Raw genomic sequence first — 25,766 nt, forward strand, 5'->3', positions numbered from 1 at the left:
ATTCCACTCCATTTTATAGTTACTCTTTGTTTATCTGGGCAATGCAGTGTGAATGAGGATGATGATAATAATAACTCACAAAAATAATAGCCGGTCTCACTTATTGCCTCTGACCATGAACCAGACCCTCTCTGTGCTAAGTAATTCTCCTGTGAACAGTCACATGCACAGGGTCCTATTATTATCACCATTGAACATGTCAGCCAGGCCCTTTCTTGCTAGAACTAAAGGAACCAGCAAAGGAAAAGCCCTTTTGCTAAAAAGAACAAAAACTTGGAAGTCATTCTTCTGTCTCCTCCCCAAGTGATTTGGAAAAAAGTCAAACTATGAGAAGCAGAACTATAAAGAAAGAGAGAGAGAGAGAGAGAGCAATGGGCCGAGCGTGGTGGTTGATAATGTTCAGATATTGTCTCCTTTAATTTCCACAATAACTCTATTGGTTAGGCACCAAAATGCCTATAAAGATGAAAAACTGAGACTCTGAGGTTAAGGAACAAGGCCAAGTTCACACAGCAGTAAGAAGAGTGGAGTTTAAACCTGAGATAGAAGCCCAAGTCTGTTTCCAGCTGCCATGTCTGTTCCACTTCACCACTCATTACAAGTAGCTAAAGTCTAGCCTTCTACTGGATGCTACGATGCTAGGAAACTCTCCGACACTAAGATCAAATACTGCATCAGCACATCAACTCTGGCTCATCAGTTTTCTCACCTAAAAATAAGGAACATTTAGCTAACTCTACCATTGCAGTGAGACCCAATGGACCATAAGCTGATGACATCATTTCCTGCATTTAGTGCTTCAGGACATGACAGAATTTCATTGCAGAACACAGGCCATTCAGCTGAATTGTGAGGCGCGTTCTGTTTTCCAAAATAGCCAGTTGGTTTGATGATGGGGCATGAAAGTTATCATTTCTCTTTTCTTTTCTTGGAATTGTTCACAAGCAATAAGAAGAGTAAAAAGCAAAAGCGTGAAGTCCATTTTCATTAAAACTAGCTGTCAGCAAAAGCCCAAGCCTCAAAATACAAGAAAAGGTGGCCAAAGGTAACGGAGATGGAACAGAGGTGGTTCAAGAGGAAGCAGAGAGAGAACACCAGAGGGAGAGGACCCCATAGCCATCTCCGCTGGCTGGGGAAAAGCAAAGGCTACACAAGTGCTCCCAGAAAACTCTAGGTCGTGTGGAACTTGCCAGATAGCCTGGAATCTGGCCCCAGCCCCTCACCAGCACAAACTTCCCATAAATAACTGGTCCAGGGAAGACTCGGCTCCTGTAAAGGGACAAGCACAGGATCTGTACAAACATCCTAGAAAGATAAAAGGAGGGAGGTAACTGGAAAAATAAACAGAAGATGGAGAGAACATTTGCCAGAAAAAATGTTACCACAAAACAGACGAAAACTGGTCACCAAACTCTCATCATGAATTTAAGTACGGAAACCATTTCTTCTCTGAAGCAAGGGCCTCAAGCTGAGCTCTAAGAGCTCAGGAAAGAGACGGCAGACAACACGAGGGGATAAATGTGACCTGCAGAGGTCAGGAAAGAAGTGGAGGAAAATCAAAGAAATAAAGACAGAAAGGGAAAGAGCACGAAAGTGAGGAGACACTGATGAAAACACAGTAAGGGCTACAGGATGGAAATGAGAAAAGCAAAAAAAAAAAAAAAGCAAATAAGAAGAAATGAAACAAAAAAGGTTTTTTTAAAGAGAAAATTATATATAATTCACATATATATATACGTAGTTCATATATGTCATGTACATATATATGTAAAGTATATAGTGGAGTTCCTGAAAAGAAAACCAAATAATGAAACAAAACAAACATTAGAGAATATAATTCAAGAAAATCTTCCTGAACTGTAGGATATGAATGCACCTAGTAAAAGAGTAGGGTGTGCCCCAAGAAAAAACTGACCTAGACAGTCAACACCAAGATATGTCCTAGCACAGTTATTGGACTTCAAAGATAAGGAAGGAATACTTAGGGGCAAAAAGATCAAGTCTCTTACAAAGGGAAAACTATCCAGCTGGCCTCAGACTTCTGAGCCATAGGCAATTCTAGACGAGAGGTCACATCTCTGTCCAGCTGTGAAGGATCCATGAGCAGCGGTGCAGGAGAAGGGCAACCTTGCTGGGGGAAGCCTGGAGGGCGGTTTTCTCGCTTCTCACGACAAAGCAGGCAGCCAAGGTATCATGGAAAGGGCAGGGTCTTTAGAATCAGACAGACCTGAGCTGATCCTGACTACACGACTCGCTACCTCTGTGATCTTGGGTCATTTTACACCTTTGCACCTCAGTTTCCACGTGTGCAAACCAGGGATGAGAATTTCTGCCTCTGTACATTGAATGAAATGATACGCATCAAAGCCCTTTGCACAGGGCCAGGCACATGGTAGGTGATTAACAAAGAACTACTATTTATTTTTCGTCTTCAAAACCATCACCTCGTGCCTGAGCGGTCCCCACCCCCGAAACCCTTAGGAGGCTGGGGTGTTGGAGGAGTCCTGTCACAAAGGGTACCGTGGCCGCTTGTGGGATCCTCCCCGACATGAGCTGGAAAAGGGTCTGCAGCGGGTCGTTGAGCGCCAGCGTGCTGGTGAAACTGCAGAGAGAGGGGACCATCAGTGGGGACCACGCCAGAGAGCTTTTTACCATCACCAGTGAGGTATAAGTCCTCGTGAATTTCTATTTGATTCCTGCAGCTTCTTCTGGAAAGGGAGCTTTTCAGTTGTGCCTCTGTCACACCCCCTTTCCTAGGGAGTGAGGGATTGGCAGGATCTTTATTCTACCGCACACACCAGGTAGATCTCATTGTTGGGGGATATTTTCTGCACCTTGGCACTGACACCCTGACTCTCGAGTAACCATTTCTGTGGGCCTTCTTCCATCACAGAGATGACCCACCAACATCTCAGAGACCCCTGGAGAGCCCTCGCAGTTAACCTGACCTCTTCTCTGTGGGTCCCTCCTGCCCAGCGACCCTCCACTCCCCTCCCCCACAGCAGCCCTCCTCCACGACAAGCCCACAGCGCTCGGTGCTGTTTTTCTGGCTCATCACTAGCCTAGGTCTGTAGTGCTTTTACTTATAAGCACTAAATAGCCATTTCAGTAACCAAAGAGGCGTAGAACAGGGACCAGAAATGATCCTGCTGATGACAAACCGTGGGATATGTCTAACAAGGATATAATAAGCTCTATAGCTGATTTGAGATTTAAGCATACTCAGTAAGAGAGATTTTTCACAATTCACTGGGCCCCATCAAAAATCAATGGCCCAAGGCAAAAATCTGTAACGGAGATGTATGCTACAACGTGGGGTTGTGGGATGTTCATTTCCAAAACCCAGAGGAAAATCGTCCCTCAGAACAGCATCTTTTATTTCATAGCACCCTTGCCCGGGAGCTCGGAGCACTTATCATAAAATTCAGTGCCCTTTGCCCTTCCGGTCTCTGAACATAATGAAGTGCACAGTGGTGTTCCTAGTCTGGGAAGACGAGGGTTAGAGGAATGAAGACGGGGGCCATCGTGAAGAACAGGCTTCTGAGAGTGTGACAGCCCTTACCCTTGCAGAACTTAGAGTGTCGCTCTCTCAGCTAGATCTCCACCCAATAGGGTTTGTGGCCGCTTCAAATATAGGTTAAGCTGAGAGGGTAGCTTCACAGCTTTAACCAACACTAGAAGATAGACATTTTGAGGTAACATCCTTCTCACCGTCCGACCCAAGCCTGCTCCTTATAGGAGGGTCCCCCCACTCCGGTCTCCCCACTGCTGCCACGTATCTGTCCTTGCCACCCATGGATACTAGAGCAGCCTGAAGGACTTACTGCAGCTCCCCTACACCCACCATCTCCATTCGATCCTGATTCTCCTTGCTGTTTCACCCCGCTAATTCCAAACTCCTGGTTCTGGACTCACTCCATTCCTATCTCGTCCCTGTTTGGGCATTCCTCCTGGTCCAGCCTGGCTCCTGGATCTTAGTGTGCCAGCGTGATTTCTGACTAAATGCACCCCTTCAGTCTCGTCATCTCCCACCGCCCTAGAGGAAGACTTCTGGGTCTAATTCCCAGCCCTATAAACCCCTTTGCCAGAGTTTATGGTCCTGCTACCCAGTATCTCTACCTTCTTCTCAGCACCCACATCTGCACTGCAAGACTAAGCTGTAGACAGTTACTCACTGTCAGTCCTAAGGCTCCGTCAGTTAACCTGAAGTGATCACCTATTCTCTCACTGATGGAACTATCTAGAACAGCCCCTCCCAAAGAGAGAGGGCTACTGCAACGCAGAAACTTAATTTTTGGAAACTCTGACCCTGGGAAATACTACTAAAATCTTTTATTCAACTTAGCAGGTAGAAAGAATGTGTCTGTGTCTAGGTTGTATGAATCTGGAGAAGAGAAACGCTATGTCCAGCTCAGAAAAGAGAAATTGGAAAGATGCTTTGAGCATGGGGCTTCTCAGTGCATCTGGCACTTCTCCCCACCCTCACCCCCACCTTTGGCAGGGGGTCTCTCTGCTCCATTGGTCTCCTTTGCAAGTCCTCAACTCACCCATTCATAACCCAGCTGTAGGTCCTTGCGTCCATCTTGCTGGCCAGGAACAAAGCGTGGCCCCACAAATGGTTCTTCATGGCCCACTCCAAGGCTTCCTGACAACAGAAGCATCACATTCAGTACTGCCTTACTCGCCTTCCTCTAACAACAGCAACAGATGACTGTGCTCAGGTCCTGCCGCTCCCGAGCAGTCAGGGCTGGGCTTCCAGGAAGACTCTGAGAGCATCACAGGTGAATGTGAAAAACAATAGTGGGGAAAGAGGCCTCACTGGCACATATTTCTCTCTAAGTTGTCCCGTTCTCCAGTCTTCACTTGATCAAAATCCATTGTGCTATTTCATTAGCATGTCATGTCTCCCCCTCAAACATAGTTTCCAGTTAGCTTTATCTCTTTAGCAAGAGTCACACAACTCTTATGAATCGAAGCATCAAAAGGAAGAGAAGCACCGCACCCCTAGGACTGAGTCTCAGATCATGAGTGGCAAGATGGCATTCGTGGAGGCATGTCAAAGGATGAGTTTCTCTTTATAACTGTGGCAGAAACCACTAGTTCCTCACCAAAATCCACGTTCTCCTTCCTGGACAAAGAGTTAGACTACATGTTCCCACCTCCCCTGTGTCTAGATGTGGCTGAGTTCTAGGCGGTGGGATGGGAACGGAAGTGACACGTGCCGCTTCCGGTCTGGCCATAGACCCACCCCCACCCCCCCGCTCAGTCCTCCTTGGCCTTTTCCCCAGCCGGCTGGCTGGAATGAAGATGCTTCTGAGAAACCTTAGAGACTATGTGTTGAGATGGTAGAGCCTCCTACATCCTCAGGCCCTGAACGACGACATGGAGGAGGGCTGCCCACACGTGGAGACTTCCTGCCCAGTACTCTCACACAAATAGAAAGAAGCTATTACATTTGAGCCAGTACACATAGCAGTTAACCTGCCCACCGAACACCATAACTGTTTGTTAACTATCAAGTGCCTTCATATGCCAAATTAATGACACCATTAATGTAGCAAGATGGACTAGAACTGTAAATTTTAAAACATACACATATTCACCTTTTCATTCAATTTTCAGAACTCTTTAGTAGGGGCTTAACTTACTTGTGAGGTTTTGACCTGGTATTAATAATTTCCTTAGTGCCCCCAAATAATGTGATTTGGGGACAGGAAGTCACTAATGAGGTAATTCCACCTCCAAATGAAGATGTCTTTGATCATCTCAACATCTCCCCATGTTTTCTTATTTGACGAGAGAAAGAAAGAGAGAAGAAATTTAAACAGCCACAGGGAATTCAGCCTTACATCCAACGTAAATAAAAAATGACATTAAGAGTTACTCTGTTTGTGTGTTTAAACTATTTCATAATAGGATTTTTTTAAAAAGGAGTTAGTAATGATTGGCTGGGAATCACCAGTTTACTCAAAAATCTGCTCCTCCAAAACATATAATTTAAGAATAAGTGAAGAAATTGAGAATTTATATCGAGGCTATCAATCTCGCACAATGCCAGAAATAAGACCCCAGTCAAATATTAATAAAGCTTTTAAAGATATTTTGGTATCCAGTTCCTCATGAATCTCTCTGATCTCCCATATCTATCCCGCGCTCACCTTTGGGTCAATGTGATGACACTGGTGTGGCGGGTGGTGAGGAGCCCAAACTCAGGCATCTGACCGCCTAGATCTAAACCCCGGCTCTATCACTTACTAACTTTCCTCATCTGTAAATACCTAAAACAAGTTTAGAACCTAACTTACAGGGTTTCTGTGAAGATAAATGAAATAATGTATGTAACATGTTAAGTGAGCATCTGGCACGTAGAAAGAACTTGTTAAATTTTTGCTTTTGTTATTGTGGTGGTGGTGGTCATTATTTATCTTTCTAAAGGGATCATCACTGATATATCTCTGTGTCCCCCACTGGATTCAATACCTTAGAAGTAGGAGCTGCTTAATAAATATTTATTGAATAAGTAAATCACTGGTGAAATTGCAAGTCTCTACTACATAGTGAATATATATATATTGCTGTTTCACCTATATATATATATATATAGGATGGCTATAATTTGATCCCACTAATTTTCACTGAGTATCATGTCTAACACTCATTTAAAAGATAACATCATAGGGGCTGGCCCCATGGCCGAGCGGTTAAGTTCGCACGCTCCGCTGCAGGCGGCCCAGTGTTTCGTTGGTTCGAATCTTGGGCGCGGACATGACACTGCTCATCAAGCCACGCTGAGGCAGCGTCCCACATGCCACAACTAGATGGACACACAACGAAGAATGTACGGCTATGTACCGGGGGGCTTTGAGGAGAAAAAGGAAAAAATAAAATCTTAAAAAAAAAAAAAAGATAACATCATATACCAAAAAACCCAGAGATTAAAGATTTAAATGAAGTACAAAAGTACTTCAACTTTGGGGCTGGCCCCGTGGCCGAGTGGTTAAGTTCACGCGCTCCACTGCAGGCGGCCCAGTGTTTCGTTGGTTCGAATCCTGGGCGCGGACATGGCACTGCTCATCAAACCACGCTGAGGCAGCGTCCCACATACCACAACTAGAAGAATCCACAACGAAGAATATACAACTGTGTACTGGGGGGTGTTGGGGAGAAAAAGGAAATAATAAAATCTTTAAAAAAAAAAAAAAAGTACTTCAACTTCATTTTCATAAATTCATTTTGAAGTAGGAAAAGTCTTTCTAAATATGGCCCCCCCAAATTAGATTTTGGACAGACAGTCGTAAAAAAAATAAAGAGCTTCTACAAATCAATAAGTGAGGATAAAAAACCCAACAGAAAAATGTGGAAAATCCATGACAAAAAAATTCACAGATTAAAAGATATTCAACTTCATTTACAACAAGAGAAATGCAAATAACTACACTAAATTATATATTTTTTTCACCCCACAGATGGGCACATATCAAAAGACTGGAAACACAGAGGGTTGGTGAGAGTGTGGGAAAACAGGGAGCCTCGTACAGCACTGGTAGGGTACGGGTCATCCTCTAGAAAGGCAATTTGTCACTATCTATCAAAATTACAAACCACATACCCATTGACCCAACACCTCCACTTCTAGAAATCTCTCAGAGATAGAGTCCGTCACACTGGGCAAAATGACAATGGTTCTTCACTCCAGCTGTTGTTTGTAATAGCAAAAGACTGGAAAGAATCTAAACATCAATCTAGAGGAGTTTGGTTAAATTAATTATAATTTATCTATAGAAACCTGTGTGGCTATAAGAAATAGTGAGGAAGGTATTTATATATAAGGAACAGGGGTCAGCAATATGTGGCCTGAAGGCCAAATTCAGCCCACTGCCTATTTTGGTAAAGCCCACAAGCCAAGAATAGTTTTTACACTTGTAAGCGATTGGAAAAAATTAAAAGAATAGTATTTCATTATCCATGAAAATTATATATAATTGAAATTTCTATGTCCATAAATAAAGTTTTATTGGAACACAGCCGCACCCATTTATTTACACAGTGTCTGTGTCTGCTTTCACACTACAAGGGCAGAATTGAGTAATTACAACAAAAACACTATGGTCTACAAACCTGAAAATATTTACTGACTGTCTTTTTACAGAAAAAAATTTGCCAAGCCACTATATTTTCTAAGATATTTTTTAATAAAAAAGAAGTTAAAGAGGTGGTAATATAGTATGCTATAAGAAAAAAAAAGAGGAAATAATTGGATATACGTAAAATATCTCTGGATATTTCAGAGAGAGAAATTGAGTGGCTAGGGGTGGGAGCATCATGGCCCCTATTATATCTTTTATCTTTTGATTTTTGAATAAAATTGATTTTAATCATATATTCAAATATTTAAGTTTGCTTTAAGACTTTTCTGAAATGTGAGTTCAACTTCAACTTTTAAAAAGTCATTTAAAAATCGGTAAACGTGAGGTGGTGGATGTGTTAACTCAGTCGGGGAATCCTTTCACAATATATACATATATCAAATCATCACAGTGTACATTTCAAATATCTTCCAATGTTATCTGTCAAATATGCCTCAATAAAAATTTTTTTAATAAAAATAGCCCAATTTATACATCAAAAAATTAAACGAAGCATCATTCTTCATCTGTTGAATTAAAGTATTCAATATTGATAGGCATTCCTTAGATATAGCTAGTGGGGGTATCATTTGTAAACAAACTTTCTGGAAACTAATTTAGAGTATATAGGAAGAACATTTTAAAAGTGCATACCCTTTAACCCAGTAATTTCACTTGTAGGAATCTATCCTAAAAAAAATAATAAAAAGATCTGCCAATGACTTATGTAACAAGATGTTCAAAATGAATAATTTATAATGGGTGACAAAATTGTAGCTAGCCTATATATTCAATAGTGGATTGATTAAAAAAAATATGATACACTCATGCAATGGAATATTGTCCAACCATTTTTTTAAGTGATGCATTTTAATGCCATGAGAGTATTTCACCACATAATCTTAAGTGAAAAACAGAAATAATTGTGTATGTAACTTAATTTGATTTTTAATATATATGCATAGAAAAATGCTAGAAGTAAATATATCAAAATGTTAACAGGCACGATTATTTAATGGTAGACTGTGGATGTTTTTTTCTTTGCAGCTTTCTGAACTTACAGTGCTGTAAAATGAGTATCTGGTACTCATATATAATTGGGAGAGGGGGGAGTAGTGGGGATGGTGGTGACTTTTGAAAAACAGCGTGCGGGGGCCCTGACTTGCCTTCTTCCTTCCATAGTACAGCAGCTTAGTGAACTTCTCCACGATCTGCGCAGGCGTCTCCACGCTGGGGGGAATCTCCCCGGTGAGCAGGTTCCGGCTCCCCGAGCTCAGCACCGGCCAGTCCTCATCGGTCAGGTTGATGAGGTTGGCCACAGCGGGCTGCCTCTTGTACTTCTCCAGCTTCTTGCAGTCTTGCATCAGCAGCTCCGCAATGTCAGACCCCACCATGGACTGCAAGGCAAAGAGAGACAGACATCCTGAGGAACACTGCTGTTCGTCCCCACGCTGGCAGCGCAGGCTGAGAAAGGAGGCGCCAGATCACCTGCCTCCTTCATGAGGAGGCCAACAGGCAAACACAAGGCAGTCCTTTCTTGGATTGCTGTATTTCAAGCTGCAGCTTCATTCTCATGGTTATTCTCTGCCTGTCAGAGGCCACAAAGGTTCTGTGAAATATTCACACTCTCACAGGTGTATTACTTGGTTGGGGCGGTAACCCAAGAACCGTACAATAACCCCAGGCCACGGCAGAGGGCAGCGGAAAGGTTAGCAGTAGCAGACTGGCATTGCCATCTGAGCAATTTTTCCCTTGAGGCCATTTGTTGCTTCTTTAATATCACCTTTTATAATCATCCCATAAGCCGAATCTTATCCGTCCCGGGAAGACTTCAACTTCAACTCAGCCTGCCTGTGCCCACGCGTCAGGGCGGTGACACTCACCCCATTCTGCCGACAAAGAAGAACCAACAGCCGCCACAGCAGAGCCGAGTCTCTGCTCCCCAGTGTGTCAGTTCTGCAGCTCTGAGCTGCTTTCTGCTGGCAAAACGTCATGATATCCACCTTGTGTACGTCTTCCCTGGGGAGAGATTCAGGGAGCAAAGAGTGAGGGGCAGACGGTTCCCCGTACAGGGCCGCTGGCCCCTCCCACAGCGTGAGGGCGCCGGGGGCGCTGGGACTGAGGTGCAAGTCTGACAACCCGGGACTGGGGAATGAGCCTCTGGCTACAGGCTAGTTGTTTCCTCGTAGAACGGGAGGGGACTCCAGACATTCTCTCACACACCCTCTCCATTTTCCGGATGAGGAGGCTGATGCCCGGGTACCGGAAATGACTACAGAAGGTAGCAGGTCAAAGCACAGACTTTGGAGTTAGATACCCCGGGCTTAAATCTGGCCTGCGCTTCCAGGCTTACACGATCTCTTCTCTCCTCTGAGCCTCAGTTTTTCCCCCTAAGATAGGGATAATTTTTTTTTTTAAAGATTTTATTTTTTCCTTTTTCTCCCCAAAGCCCCCCGGTACATAGTTGTGTATTCTTCGCTGTGGGTTCTTCTAGTTGTGGCATGTGGGACGCTGCCTCAGTGTGGTCTGATGAGCAGTGCCATGTCCGCGCCCAGGATTCGAACTCACGAAACACTGGGCCGCCTGCTGCGGAGTGCGCGAACTTAACCACTCGGCCACGGGGCCAGCCCCAAGATAGGGATAATTTTTAAAAAATCTATCTCCATACAAAAAGGCCTTAGCAAATTGTGTGGCATATTTGAAGTGCTCAATAAACGGGCATTATAATTTACTCCAGATCATCCCATAAAATCAACGCCAAGTTGGGCCCAGTACTCCAGTGTCAAAATACCCAACTCGTCTGTACCCCACATCTGTGTACCTGTGTGGAAGAAATGGAGACAACACTCATTTTCACTAGAAGGAACTGTCAAAATACTATGTGGGATTTTCTTGGAGGAGGAGATTCAGGATAAGAATACATTTATATAACAGTGATGATATTTAAAGGGCTTCCACGTGCATAGTCACTGCCTGGAGTAGGCACAGCCGGTTTTACATCATTTCTTAAACAGAAAACTAAGGCTCGGAGACGGCTAACTGACCTGTCCGCCATGGTACCTCTAGTTAGCAGGGTGCCTGGGCCTAGGACCCAGGTCCTCTGACACAGGCCAGGACTCTTCACAACAATGGCCGCCCTAAATACTTAGCAGAAATGACTAGGAATTTAAAAGCAGTTCTAACTCAATCCTGCAGAGGGCAGACTTGCACACTATCCAGTAACAAACTGACCGTGTTCTCTCTAGAACAAGGCAAGAGCTTTTTCCACTGTGATCCATTTGACTATGATTTCCCAGGCTGTCCTCCGCTTTTCCATTAATATCTATTAAGTACACGGAATGCTAAAACTTCCTGTCATGTAGCCCCTGCAAAATGGAACTGATTTCAGATATTTAAACCTTTAAGTTAATTTTTCTTTCTGCCCTTCAACTATCGAATTGCTTGTCAAAATGGCTCAGGCCACATTGAGCTCTATCTTGTAGCACAGAGAATTCTGCTCCAATGGGGATAGACATTTTCTTTCCAGGAAGCCGAGAACAAATCCCAAAATGCTGTTCTGGAAACATTTGCTGTGCCGGAAGATTCTGCAGCTTTCAAAAGCCCGTACTCGGCAGCTCGTATGGCAGTTTACCTGATCAGGGGTCCTGAGAAAGTCCTCATCTCTTCTTGTTCCTCAGAATCATTTAGAATAATCTGGAACAAAAATAAGATTTGGTCTTCAAGACTATGGCCACTCAATGCTCCTTTCAGCCAAGTCTAGTATCAGAAGCCAAGCCGTGGTCCTAGGATGTGGCTCAGTGCCTCATGGAGAAAGCAGAGGATGAAAGTGAGTTCTCCAGTTGCTGAAAATGAGCCAATAGCATATCAGGAAAAACATAAGTCTAGCATCACTTCTTTCAGAGAAGAGCCCCACCCATTCCTTCACACACATACACTCCCCAATCCACAGGGTGCATGGCCCAGCTCCCCATGAGAGCACCCCGTTCCTGGAGATGCCCAGGCTCAGGTAAAGGGAAGCAGGGAGCAGCGTGCTGGCATTCCAGGGACACCAAATCTTGTTTACCTCCATGCTGTGCAGTTCAACAAGGGCCGTTTGTCCATCACGGGGAGAGCTGGGACTCACACACACCAGCTGACCTCCTGGTCCAAAACTCACAGGCACATGAGGGACATAGAACTTCATGGGTGCCTTGGGACCAGCTGCCGAGACTTCCTCTGACCAACAGACACAGGTGGACATTGTGAGCATTACTGGCACTGCTCTTTTTTACTTTAGAAATAGACCACAGACACCTTTCTGTCCAAATTCCATCTGGGACCAAGATAAGATTCTGGAAGGGCTACATCATTATAAGAAGACCATGCTCCAAGTCAGATTTAAGCCTCTAAGACTATGTCAGAATATAATGCAAGGATTTGATGGTTTGGTCCAAATTATAATGCATCAGGCCCAGACTCTCAGTGACAGTGAGAGGCTGGGGACTCGCTGGCTTTCATAGCCCCGATACTCCTGACGAGTCTCCTATATCCAGACAAAGCAGTTACGCCCTGTGGGCTGCCTTTGCTTTACCACCTTGACTCCGGTCTTCACTGTCTTCGCCTGGTCCTTAAAAGTACCTCCGAGGGCCTCCTCTCCCAGCCTGAAGATGGCTAGGGGCACTGTTCCCTTCCAAGAATCAGCTGTGATGCAATATCCAGTTCAAGAGAAAAGGTGGGAAATGGAGCCAAAGTTGGCCTCTCTGCCCAGGAGACCTACATAAGCAAATGAGGTGGACAATGATCCACTCTGGGAAACACAGGCTAAGGGCGACTTTCCAAGAGACTTGCCACCCAACCCTCTTCTCATCAGACTCAACCAACTCCTTTGATCTCTTCAGGACCCACCAGCCTGAATGGGACTCCAAGCTGCTGAAGCCATGCGGTCATACGGCTCAGAGGCATCTGCCATGTACTGACTGAGCTCATAGCTGCTGGAGCTGAGACCAGACTCGTGCTGCCGGAGAAGGTTGGACTCATCGGTCGGTGATAACTGAGAGTTAAAAACAATGAGAACATAGGAGAAGAATCAGAAGCAGTTTTAAAGAGATGGTTCTCCCAAGGGTTCCTCCAAAGCAACAAAATTCAAACTTTCAAATAAATACAGTTAAGGTGGATGTATTGAAAGGAGAAGAAGGGATAATTCAACTGACATGTGTTTGCTAAAGGATCCATTATGTCCTAGGGGAATGAGTGCAGGTCCGGCGGCCTGAATTCAAATCCCAGCTTTATCAACCCTTAGCTGCTGTGACTTTGGACAAGCGACTTAGGCTTTCTGAGCTCAGTACCCTCATCTGTAATATAGCTGTCACATCTGCCCTGTACAGTTCAAGTACGTACTCGTGCATTCATTCACCAACTATTTAATGAGCACTCACTATGCTGCAGGCACCGTCCTTCCCCTGACGATACAGGTGTATGAGAAATTCACGGAACTTACATCCTGGGAGGGTACAAATGAAATAATGGATGCAAAAGCTCTCCGTGCACTGTAAAGTGCTGTACACGTGTGTGGCTGCTGTTATTGTGGTTGTCACTCTTAGTCACATGAGATGTGCCCTGCCCTGTTCAGCATTAGGTATACGGAAGAAACTGTTCTCAAAATCATGTAAATCCAATCAGGGAAAGAAAATTAACACAAGACTGTCAAAAATTAAAGAGCTGGTTTCTATAGTATCTTTGCAACTTTTCTGTAAATCTAAAATTATTCCAAAATAAAAGTTTATTTTTATAAATTTAAGATCTCCAAATTAAAGCCCAGCTGGTACACACAGTAAGATTTTAGAAGAGATGGAAAAGTCAAGAAAGGCTTCAACCTCTGCTTTTCAGACCTAAATTAAAAGATTCTTGCAACTCCCTGGGTAAACCCAATTGCTAGTCCACTGGAGTATTGGTGGCAGCCTCTTCTCCTCTTTCCCAGCACCTTGGAGTGACTTGGGTGACATTTCCTGATCCAGCCAACTTGACATAAGTGCAAAAAGGTCAGATCAGGGCCCCAGACCCACAATACTGAGACAAGAACGCAGGGAAAGGAGGAGGTGGGAGTTGAGGCTCTGCCGAGAGAGGAGGAATGGGACCTCTCAGACTGATGGCCGCTAGAGACCCCCATCCCCAAGGGCCCTGCCCTCCCACCACTGACGATGTCAGTTTTGATGCACTGTCACAGGCCACCAACCCCCATGTCACTTCAGGTTACCTTATTCTTCTGGGCCCCAGTTAGCAGACTTTCTGGAAGCAGGTCCCCAGGCCTCTCCTGTCCAGAGTTAGAAGCAGGACTGTCTTTATAAGGGTTCCGACTCTGAGATCTGCAGCAAAATGACAGGAGCAGATGAGAGGGGGTCCTGGGCAAGCCAGCAAGGCTGAGCTGCTCTCTGCTGGAGGCTGTTCTTCTGCACCGGCAGGTGTCAGGTCAGCCTGTGTGCCACAGCAAAAAGCACTGTCCTGCTGTTCAGCTCCTCAATCTATCAACACCAGAAAAACAGGAGCTCCTGGGTTCAATACTGCAGTTGCTAGAAGCGGCCCCAAACCCCGTAGAGAAGGGTTGGCCTCTGCAGCCCGACAGCCAGGAATGGCTTTTATGGGAGGAGCTGGGTAGGTGAGTTCCAAGCAGGGTAAAGTCACCAGGCCTAAGGGCACCAGGACAGGTACTTGCGCAAAAGACACTTCCCTGCTCGCCTCATCCCACTCTCGGGGCACAGGAGTGGGCAGAGGAGAATCACCCCAGCCCCAGGCAGGACCCAATCATGAGGACGTTTGCAAGGCCACATCTGTTCTGAGGCCAACGTAAATTAAGGCCCTCCGTTAGGATGGACCTCAAGTAACCTCCCAGGACTCGGACTAGCCCAGGTGTGGGAACTTCCTCTCAGAGTTAAGCATCTCTCCTCCCAGGGTCCCTCTTAAGAGTCCCAGGCCATCCTAGGCTATTCCCATGTCCCTGTGGCCAGAACAAAAGCAACAAGGCATCCAGAGATGAGGGACCAGCACCAGATGCCATAGATTTGCCTAACATAGTCTGAGTTTGGCTGAATCGTGTTGAACTAGCCTCTCCTTTCACACTTACTGGAACCGGGTCTCACTGTTTGTTCCAAACAGATTATTCTGGGTTTCATGATGATGTTCATTGAGGTACTTTTGATCTTGATAATCCTCATGCCAGATATAAGGACTCCCTTGCCTTGGCACTGCACCCTCAGAGAAAACAAAATAAAGACAGGTCACTTCCTCTTCCTAGAAGTTCAGAAAGACACTAGCAAGCTGTGAGGCTGTTATTGGTATAAAAACGTATTTGCCAAATGGAATAAAATTGACAAGTGAGAGCTACCAATGAAAGTCCATAAATGCCCCTCAGTTCTCTCTGAACCAATAGCATGGCTTTGTACAACTGTACAACGGTGGGAATCGTGTGTGTGTGTCTATTTGTGTTTTCTATGTTGAAACAGATTTCGCTTTGCCAGCAGGTCAGAAGCTGCCATTAGCACATACCTAAAGCCTTACTCTTGGTGTAGGGTATAAATTTCTATTGGTGCATTTCTGCCACCCTCAAGGTAAATAATGGTCAGACTCATTACAGCTCAGCCACACACTGGATGACATCACCGTTAAGAACTGACTTCACTGTTACTTGGTCAGAGACTATAATCTTGGCTATAATCAGGAGCAGAACAAAAGATGTGGATGAAGTACAAACTATCCACAATACTAGTAACATAATGATAGTTTCAGTACTACCATCTACATGTACAAACAAAAATGACTCCTTTCTATCTCTTCTCCTCAGGACATCTAGCAGCAGTGTCTTTGTCATGGCCTGGTCTGGCCAAGAAAGAAGCAGCTGGGGGCAGGAGCTGTACATCAGCCGAGCAGGATGCCCAAGCAGAGGCTCTGAGTACGGCTCCTCTGGCCTCTGCCCTGCCTATCAGACCAGCCGCACCATCCCAAAGGCTTCTTGGCGATTATTCCATACCTCTTTCTTCCTGTAGCTGCCGTGGATATCCATGGTAATAATAACTTGCATAAGCATATTCTTCCCTTGGGGTTGGAGAATGATAGCTCTGATATGGATCCTCGATGCCTGGCCTAAAATAGCACAAAGAAGGCTGGTCATTCAAGGATGAGTGTGGTAAAGAGAGAAACCATTGGAGGACTTGACAAACTAAACAATTTTAGAGGACAGAATTACTACCCCACTCAAAAATCTGCTTTAAGGGGCCGGCTCCGTGGCCAAGTGGCTAAGTCCACACGCTCTGCTGCAGGTGGCCCAGTGTTTTGTCAGTTCGAATCCTGGGCACGGACATGGCGCTGCTCGTCAAGCCACGCTAAGGCGGCGTCCCACATGCCACAACTAGAAGGACCCACAACTAAGAATATACAACTATGTACCGGGGGGCTTTCGGGAGAGAAAGGAAAAAAAATAAAGTCTTTAAATAAAAAAAAAAAATCTGCTTTAAAACCACAGTTAATTCTAGATCCTATAAACACAAAATTCAGAACCAGAGCAGGAGTAGGACCTCTGTTTCAGAACAAGGCTGGAATTTTTATAGCAAAACCGTAGCCGAGTGTCTCATTCTCCTTCCCCATGATCCCGCTTTCTCCTCAAATACACACATCCAATGTTATCTTAGAAAACACTGCCCTGATATTATCTTAGAAAACCCCTTCCTGGGATGACGATATAAGTGCTCAATATGCCATCGTAATTCCCATGCATATCGCAGATGGAAAGAGATGAAAAAGTTAAGTTGGACTACCTTAAATCTGATTGCTTTTAACACCTCTGAGTTTAACCTATCTTCCTTCGAGAACTCAACAATACAGAAAGATTGGGGAAAGGAACATCCTGTTGTTAGTGTTTACACCAATTAATAATTCTTTAGTATTTCATAGGGGCAAAATTCTTTACAATAATTGTCATAATTTGAACCCTAAATCTGTAGGCAGGTAAGTATCACCCCACCTCAAAAGCTTAAGTATAACATAGATGGCTTACAATATTCCATAAAATATTAAGTCCAGTGCTATCAGTCAGAATTAGGAGCAGAAATTCCAGATTCTCCCAGAACAACCTCACCGAGACCTCTTCATTCTGAACTTGAAGGCTGCACGCTTCTATCTGCTTTCTCAGAGGCTGATTTTTTCTAAGTTCCCTTTCCTTCATTCCACGCTTGTTGTTCTGTTTGCCCATCACTCTAGGTACTGTCCCAGGCACCACAGCTCTTCGTGGTGCTGGTGGTGTCACGCTCCCCCTGGGTCAGAGTCATCCAAAGATGGCACAAAACTCTGTTTAGGAGGAAAGGCTTTTCCATAGTCTACAAACATTGCCTTTTGCAATCCCAGAGTAAGAGGGACCCCTGTGCCATCTTGAATTTCACTGTTCTTACCCTCTCCCCAGCCCCCAACACCCAATCACATTATGATGGCTTCCTTAAGAAGCCCCACTAGGGGATACAGAGGAGGGAAATACTATCTTCAGTCGCCAAAATCCAATTTGGGAGGGGAAAGGGTTTAGCTAAGTCAAAGTCGGAGGGTAGAGAAGGAAAAAGAAGAAAAAGAGGAGAAATAAAAGGAAAAGGAAGAATGAAAAGAACAATCTGTTCATAAGCGTTTAGGAGAGTTGGGTCAATTCCAAGCTCTAAAACCGTACCTTGAATACACCTGACTGGGATAATAACCTTCATAATAGTCAACCCCAGACCCAGGCTGACGCCACTCGCCAGGCCTGGATGCATAAGGAGGCTGCTGGTGGTCTGCCCTGGGGTCCTGCTGTGGCTGGGGGCTCTGGCGGATGTCTTGCCATTGCTGGAACCTCTCTCCATCGTGCCAAGAGCGAGGAACAGGCCGATGATATCCATCTCTCCAAAGCCCTCGGTCTGGATCCTTTGACGGTGCTGTGGGCCACCCCCGGGGCCGAGGTGGCCACTGGGGGACCCAAGGTTCCATCCTTGACTCTCAGAATTTCTCTCGTGTTTTGAGTCAGTCGTATAGTTATTTTATCTTCCTGTAGACAAAACAAAAAGACAAAAAAATTATCATCATTTTAGGCCTATATCCAAATGTGATGGTTGATTAGGTTTGATGAAAAAAGCACCTGTGAGCCTCAAAATCTTCTATCTAAAACAAACCACATGGGCACTGATACAGAGATATCTGGGAAAAAAATCTCAGGCAGATACATGAAATAATTAACAGGCTAGACGATTACGTTGATGTGGCTTAAAAGATGTTAAAGTCTATTTGGAGCAATAATGGATGTGGGAGGCGTGGGAGACAGAGAAGAGAAACTCCAAAACACCGTCAAAGCATTCCAGTTAAATAAGCGTTTGTTCATTTACTCCACCAGCAAATATTTATTCAACACTTCCCAGGGAGGCCCCATGCTATCAGAGAAATAGAGTGGGCCTTGGAAAGAGTTCAGATCCTTCAAAGACCAGAGTTCAAATCCTAACTCTGCCACTTACTAGAAAATTAATTTTTTCAAGCCTCCATCAAGAGATAAGGTAGGAGGGGCTAGCCTGCTGGCGTGGTGGTTAAGTTCGCACACTCCGCTTTGGTGGCCCAGGGTTCGCAAGTTTGGATCCTAGGCATGGCCCTACCCACCGCTCATCCAGCCATGCTGTGACAGGCATCCCACATACAAAATAGAGGAAAATCGGCACAGATATTATCTCAGTACCAATCTTTCTCACCAAAAAAAAAGGAGATATATGAAAATTGCCCAAAACACTGCCTGGTAAACAGTAATCATTCAATAAATAGTGGTGTTATCAGAGATAAAGACAGGGTAGTGTGAGTGGCTAAAGACATTTTAAACAAAAAGAAACTTAAATTGACCTCGGAGACCTCGTTTCTAAATCCTTAAATTAACCTCTTAGAAAAACTAGGCCCTACGATGTGGGCACGCCTGCCCCTCTAGGTTTGGGATTGCTTACATGAAAAACCAGAGAGTCACGTCTCAGTCATCTTCCTGGCTGGAGATTTTTAAACCCTGGAATTCTCCCCAAATCAAACTAATATTCTCCACTTATCCTCCAAAATGGGACATAGCGCCAGAGCATGGATTGCCTTCCGAGCTCGTCTGCCCACATCAAGAGGAGCGCCTGCCTCCAGCTGCTCCCAAAAGGCAAGCACACAGACCCCACCCCGGCTCGGGGATCCTCCTGTGTCAAGAACACACGTTAGCTCAGTCAGACCCCGCGTTTTTTCTCCCTGGGACTGTTTTCGGTTGCAAGATTCTCCTTGAATCCAGTTAACTTGCTCCCGCTCCTGAAACTCCCAGACTAATATAAAAATTCTTGTTGGAACAAAAGGTCAAAGGGTGTGTGTCGAAATCAAAACGTCACTCTGCTTGAATGCCATGGAGCCGGGGTCCACAGCTTTGAGCCAAGAGCTGTAAGCAGAACATGCCAGAAGAGCAAGGCGCAGAAGTGACTTCCACTTCAACATCAATCACGGTTCAGGGAGCTGGCACTTTCCTTCCGTGTCAGCCCACTTCCTTGAAAAAACCAGGTGCAAAAAAGCTTTTTCCAGTAAACCCCAGCAAAGGCCAAATGCCCCAGACACAGGAAAAGGGTGAGTAGTTCTTCCCTGGAGGCCCACGGAACTCGGCACCGTTTGGACGCAAGTAATCTTAACAAGAAGGAAGCCTCTTTCACCTTGTCCCCACGTATTTTCATCAGCCAGCCTTCCCCGACTGCAAAGGCACAATACCGGATCTCTCCACCAGAATCACATCATCTTGTTGCCAAGATGTTTCAACTCCAGTAGGTTAGACCTCGGATTATAATTAAAGACACCAAGAGAAAAGCACCACAGACTCTCAAAATGAAGGAACTACGTCTACGTTGAGAAGTCTCACACGTGCATTCACGTAAATGACCTTCCCTGGTCCCAGGAAGAGTAATATCGCCTTTCCTAATCTACAGCACAGCAAGCACAGCTAAAAGAAAGAAAACAACGGAACCAGCGCTCCCACACACCTGCTCTGACGGCTCCCCACCTTCCTTCGGCACAGCTCCGGAACCTGGCCCAAGAGTGTCTCCTCTCCTCTTGGAGACTGTCAAAGTCCGAGTGCCACATCTACCAAGACTTACCTGGCCCTCAGATCTACAGCCTGGCAGTTACCTTTGCAACCGCCCGGCCTCCAGGGAGCTGATTCACTAGGGCAAAGTACAGCTCAGTTACCTCAGTCTGGAACTGACGTGACTTGACATATTTGCTCAGAACACTGTCGGAGACTCGTGTTTCTGTTTGCCTGGTCGAGGGCTGAACCAGACATACTCACATGAGAAAGGATCCAAACCCCACACAAACAAGGAACAGGGACATGAGGAGAGGACATCCAGAAAGCCCTGAGGCAGCCTGGCCTGGTGAGAGGGGAACCATCTTTGGGCTGTTGACTCATGGCTCTCCCACTGGCTGGCTCTCTTACTTAACCTCTCTGAGTCTCAATTTCTTCTTCTCTGAAAGGAGAATAACAATGCTTAGCGTATCAAGGTCAGTATGAGGATTAAATGTTGGTAAAATGGCACCTGATATATAAATATGTATGCTCTATACATAAGTAGTATCTTTTCCTTTCAAAAGAGATAAGCTATTCCACTGAGTGAGGCAGGGGTACTCACAGGTGGGGAATAAATACCCGCTTTGTCTGGTTTGGGATTTTTTCATCCATGTTTCTATCCACTGGGTTCTGGTTGTATATCAACTGTGTTATCCAGATGGAAGGCAAATTCCAAAGCCCAATATTGAACTGAAGGCACTGAAAAGTTTTCTCTCACAACAAGAAAATACTTTTCATGTTCAAAAAATGCATTTTTTCATCATTATTAAGGTAAACACAGAGAAACTCGTGTCTACTTTTGAGTTACTATTTAAAATTCAGCAAATCATCATGTTATTACACCTTTAACTTACACAGTGTTATATGTCAATTACATCTCAATAAAGCTGGGAAAAAAATAAACAAAATTTAGAATTTGCTCTAAAAAGGCCAAAATAGTCTATTCTTTTTTTCAACAAACACTTACTGAGTCCCTACTGTGTGTCATGATTTGACACACATAAATACATAAGACACAGTCCTTGCCCTCAAAAAAGCTTCGAGCAGTGGCTGGCCTGGTGGCATAGTGGTTAAGTTCGTGCACTCTGCTTTGGCTGCCCGGGGTCACAGGTTTGGATCCCAGGCACAGACCTATGCTACTCATCAACCATGCTGTGGTGGTGACCCACATATAACGTAGAGGAAGATTGGCACAGATGTTAGCTCAGGGCTAATCTTCCTCAAGCAAAAAAAGAGGAAGATTGGCAACAGATGTTAGCTCAGGGCTAATCTTTCTTAGCAAAAAAAAAAAGCTCGGAGCAAATTCACTTCTCATGTTGTTACTAGTCCAGGGAAGACCACATGGTTGGTCTCGTGGTCAGATCATGTAATGAACCTAAACTATATGATTTTGTCTCAGATCCTCAACTGACTCCTAGGACCTGACAACTGAGTGCAGAATTCTCTGACTGTGGCTAAGGATTTCTTACCCCACTGGTAGGCTGTGAAACTTGTCTCATTAATGGCTACACTGCCACTTTTAATCCTCCTGGGAAGAGATAACTGGAGAAGGGCACACACCTTAAAAACAGAAATCAGGGGGCCAGCCCAGTGGCGCAGCGGTTAAGTTCACACATTCTGCTTCTTGGCAGCCTGGGGTTCGCCAGTTCGGATCCCGGGTGCGGACATGGCACTGCTTGGCACGCCATGCTGTGGTAGGCGTCCCACATATAAAGTAGAGGAAGATGGGCACGGATGTTAACTCAGGGCCAGGCTTCCTCAGCAAAAAAAGCAGAGGACTGGCAGTAGTTAGCTCAGCGCTAATCTTCCTCAAAAAAAAAAAAACAGAAATCAAAACTTGATTGATTATGACACAAACTCAGATATCAAATTATGTGCTCTGATATGTCACAACAACATTCATGAGAGTCTGCTGTAACCCTTTTGACTTATAAGGTGATGTTAGTCCTGCCCCTATAACACCAGCTACATTACCAGAATGTTAACTTTGGAGGGCACCTTAGAGGTTATTTTAGCAACTTCACTTTATTGATAATAAAACTAATATCCAGAGAAGTGAAGTGATTTACCCAAGATCACAAAGCTAACTAGAAGCTCAGGCAGCATTATATTGGTGTGCTGGAGTTAGCTCGCACCAGAATTACAAGAGCTGATTATTAAATATTCAGGAATCGTGTGTACCGATAGTTAAAACATTGGTAATTTGAAATCCACCATATGGGAATATTTACACAGAAATTGGCAAATGCTACAAAGCAAGGTTGTTGTTTTCAGAAAGCCAGTTTACCAGCATCCTGCTTATAACCCCAAACTCCTGGTACCTAATTCAGTGTTCTTTCAACTACAGAATTGTCATTCTGTGACTAGCCTTCATTGCACATCTCTAGTTGAAACATCTAGCCCAGTTATTCCAAATGCTCCTTTTGTGACATCCCAAAGCATCTCTAATTATCTCAAGAGTTATTATGAAACTCTTCAAACATTCACTAACCAAAATTAATTTTAATTAGCTTTAATTATTTTATATAGACATATGGCATTCAACAGTTATATGGGTCATGGAATGAAATAGGTTGTAGTGGGATCTTATCACTCCAAAAGGCTTGGGATTTATTTATCAGTCCCTGCTTTCCCCAGTCCCACATATCTACAGTTACTAAGTCTTTCAACTTGGGAGCTCAATTCCTCCTGATTTCCAATCAAATGTATCCAGCTTGACAGTACATGAGCAGCTCCTCTCCACCAAGAGATAGGCTACAATCAGTTTTGCCACCCCAAGTCCTGGTTGCAGTTCCCTCCCTGGTGCCAGAACAGCTATAGTCTTTATGGGATCCCTCCCCTGAGTGTCCTGTCCTCATGCCTGACTCCTGCTTTGCATCCCAACTAGTCACCAGAATTGGAGCCCTGGCCCCTTGCTGAATTTCCTTTCCCAGACCCTGCTCCCCTTTCCAAATGCCAAACCACTGAGAAGATCTTGCATCAAACAAGAGTACCTACCCTAGTTTGACATCTAACAAAATTACCATCACTACTAATGATGCTGCTAATCCCTACCCACCAGGTCAACACTGCTGGATGTGATCACCTACCTAGATCCAGGTCAGCTTTGCCATGAATCCTGAGCACTATGACTTAATGACTAGTTACACTTGCAAGGGACAGCTCAGCAGTTGAGACATCCCTCAGACTTGATCTCATTCCTCTACTGAAAGTAAAAATTTAGAAAACAAACCAAGAGGCTCTCTGTCAGCAGGTTAACAGCAATTACTCCAGTCTGGGTGATGGCATTGTGGATGATTTTGTTTCTCTCTTCTTGCTTGTCCGTATTTTCTAACTTAATTTTCTACAATAAGCATGTATCATTTTGAAAGACAAAAATCAACATTATTTTTAATCAATACTATATCCAAATGTGGTACTGTCACATCATTAAGTAATTACGCACCCAAGTTGCTAAAATGGGGCAACGACTCCCTAAAGAGTTCGAGATTAGTTAACTGTGCTCACACTGCTCTTCTAGAAAGAAGATTCTGGAAATCATGCACTAAACAAATGTTTATGGAGCAGCCACTCTATGCCCAGCATTGTCACATGCATTGATGATACAAAGATAAATAACATACAATCTCTGTCCCAAAGAATCATTCAGTCCAGTGGAGCAGCAGACACTCAAATATGCAATCCTTATGCAATGCAATCACTACTCTATGGATATATCACTGATTTTTCTAAAGGAAGGATGCACAAGAGAAGGCACGAGAGTAGAAACCGGGAGGTGTGCTGTTCAAGGTTATTCCTGACAGAGGAACACCTGAACTAGGGCAGCTGCAGAAAGGCTGCAGGAGAGGGGAGGGAGAAATATATACGTATACACATATTATATGTTTATAAAATAGAATCAACATGAAACCACACTCTGTTGAACGTAGAAAATGAAGGTGAAGGAGAAGTGAAGTCCAGCTCCATTTTCAGGCTGTAAAGAGGGGACCACGCTGCCTTTTTTTGGATAATCCTCTTGGAAGAAGAACCGCTTTGGTAGGGAAAAAGATGGCTCCAGTTTTGGACATGCTAATTGTGAGGGGTCTCTGTGTGTTGACAAAGGTAAGGATGGTCGATAAGTAGTTGGCTGTAAGAGTGTAGAGCTCAAGAAAGGTCTGAGGAGAGAGATGTGATGAAGCCGCAGGCATAGATGGTATTGCCTAAGAAAAGCTTAGAATTCGAAGACAGGTCCTAGGAAAGAGCTCTGAGGAACACCAACGTTTAAGAGCTGAACACAGAAAGAGGAGCCTAGGAAAGACAATAAGCAGATGCCAGAAAGGTAAGCAGACAGCCAGGAGAGGATGGTGTTCCCAGAGCCAAGAGAGGTAGTGGCTTCAAAAATGTGAGAGTGGGGGCCGGCCCCGTGGCCAAGTGGTTAAGCTCGCACGCTCCGCTTCAGCAGCCCAGGGTTTCACTGGTTCAGATCTTGGGCACGGACATGGCACTGCTTGTCAGGCCACGTTGAGGTGGCGTCCCACATGCCACAACTAGAAGGACCCACAACTAAAATATATACAACTATGTACCAGGGGGCTTTGGGGAGTAAAATTTAAAAGTAAAATAAAATCTTTAAAAAAAAAAAAAAAGTGAGAGTGGTCAACAACGCCAAACTTAGGAGAAATATTGAGAAAGGCAATAAGCAAAAGCATTCTCTTCCTCACTGGATTCAACAATTAGAAGGTTTGATGATCATATTATGAACAATTTCAGTAGAATTAAGGTCAAAGGAGTGAGGAATTAGACACAGAAATCACTTACACAGAGAATGGAAAGTCAGGAAATGGGGGCTCCAAGTAAAATTCATCTTTCTAGAAGCCTGAGTGTGAAGAAAAGGGGGCAATAGCTGGGAAGACTGAGGCAGCCAGGTTTGAAGAATGGGTTTAGGACGGAAAAGACAAAAGAGAGTTACATGCTGATTCATATGGAGATACAGAAAAGAAACATCATTACTAAAAGAATAAATCTCAAAAGAGGCTGGTCACATGGGATCCAGAGTATAGGAGCAAAAATTAAGCCCAGGTGAGAGGAAGGGCACCTCTTCCTCAGAGAAAGGGATAATGAAGGGAGGTGAAGGTGGGCATAGATGGAGGCCCATAGATTTGCACGTAAAGGGACCGGATACGGAGAACTCTCTGTGGAGCAGACTGCCGAGCTCTACTGGCTAGAGATCAGGGTGAGCATTTGGCAAGAGCCTCGAGAAACATTGTGAAGACTTGGACTGGCCGGTGTGGAAGACGGAGGTGTGCTTTAACTAGGAACACGTGCTCAGAGTAACCAGCAGGCTGGAGATGCAGCGTTAGTGCTCACCTAACAGACTTGAAGCTCCACGGAGACACTGACCGTCTGTGCTTTGCTCTCTGCTACACCCTCAGTGCCCAGCACAGGGCCTGACAAATGACAAGAGCTCACAGATTTCATCTTTGAATCAATAGACAGCTAGAATGTATAGCTGCAACAGCCTGGCTGTATGATGGCATGCAGCAGTTTTCCTTCTCGTTATCCTAAGTACA

The 25,766-nt window shown here is 44.6% G+C and overlaps 1 protein-coding gene across 15 annotated transcripts in view; it reads right to left on the reverse strand.

Moving 5' to 3' along the window:
• The window catches only part of SEC16B (SEC16 homolog B, endoplasmic reticulum export factor), a 70,732-nt gene that overhangs the window by 25,667 nt on the left and 19,299 nt on the right, over positions 1 to 25,766 (reverse strand). For 3 of the 15 annotated variants that reach the window (XM_070267754.1, XM_070267747.1, XM_001498322.6), the window contains exons 1-12: positions 20,135 to 20,353; positions 17,803 to 18,156; positions 16,126 to 16,238; positions 15,223 to 15,343; positions 14,359 to 14,467; positions 13,011 to 13,155; positions 12,190 to 12,341; positions 11,758 to 11,819; positions 10,010 to 10,145; positions 9,293 to 9,523; positions 4,548 to 4,645; positions 2,521 to 2,602 (exon numbers count right to left, since the gene is read on the reverse strand). In XM_070267754.1, the coding sequence (XP_070123855.1) occupies positions 2,521 to 2,602; positions 4,548 to 4,645; positions 9,293 to 9,523; positions 10,010 to 10,145; positions 11,758 to 11,819; positions 12,190 to 12,341; positions 13,011 to 13,155; positions 14,359 to 14,467; positions 15,223 to 15,343; positions 16,126 to 16,238; positions 17,803 to 18,098 (1,545 nt within the window). In that variant the 5' untranslated portion in view covers positions 18,099 to 18,156; positions 20,135 to 20,353. Of the gene's footprint in view, positions 1 to 2,520; positions 2,603 to 4,547; positions 4,646 to 9,292; positions 9,524 to 10,009; positions 10,146 to 11,757; positions 11,820 to 12,189; positions 12,342 to 13,010; positions 13,156 to 14,358; positions 14,468 to 15,222; positions 15,351 to 16,125; positions 16,239 to 17,802; positions 18,157 to 19,087; positions 19,443 to 20,134; positions 20,354 to 25,766 lie in introns of those variants that run through there. The other 12 variants (XM_070267755.1, XM_070267748.1, XM_014739530.3 and 9 more) reach the window with 9 other exon arrangements.

Source organism: Equus caballus, chromosome 5, assembly GCF_041296265.1.
Source record: "Equus caballus isolate H_3958 breed thoroughbred chromosome 5, TB-T2T, whole genome shotgun sequence".
In the NCBI taxonomy this organism is placed as follows: domain Eukaryota; kingdom Metazoa; phylum Chordata; class Mammalia; order Perissodactyla; family Equidae; genus Equus; species Equus caballus.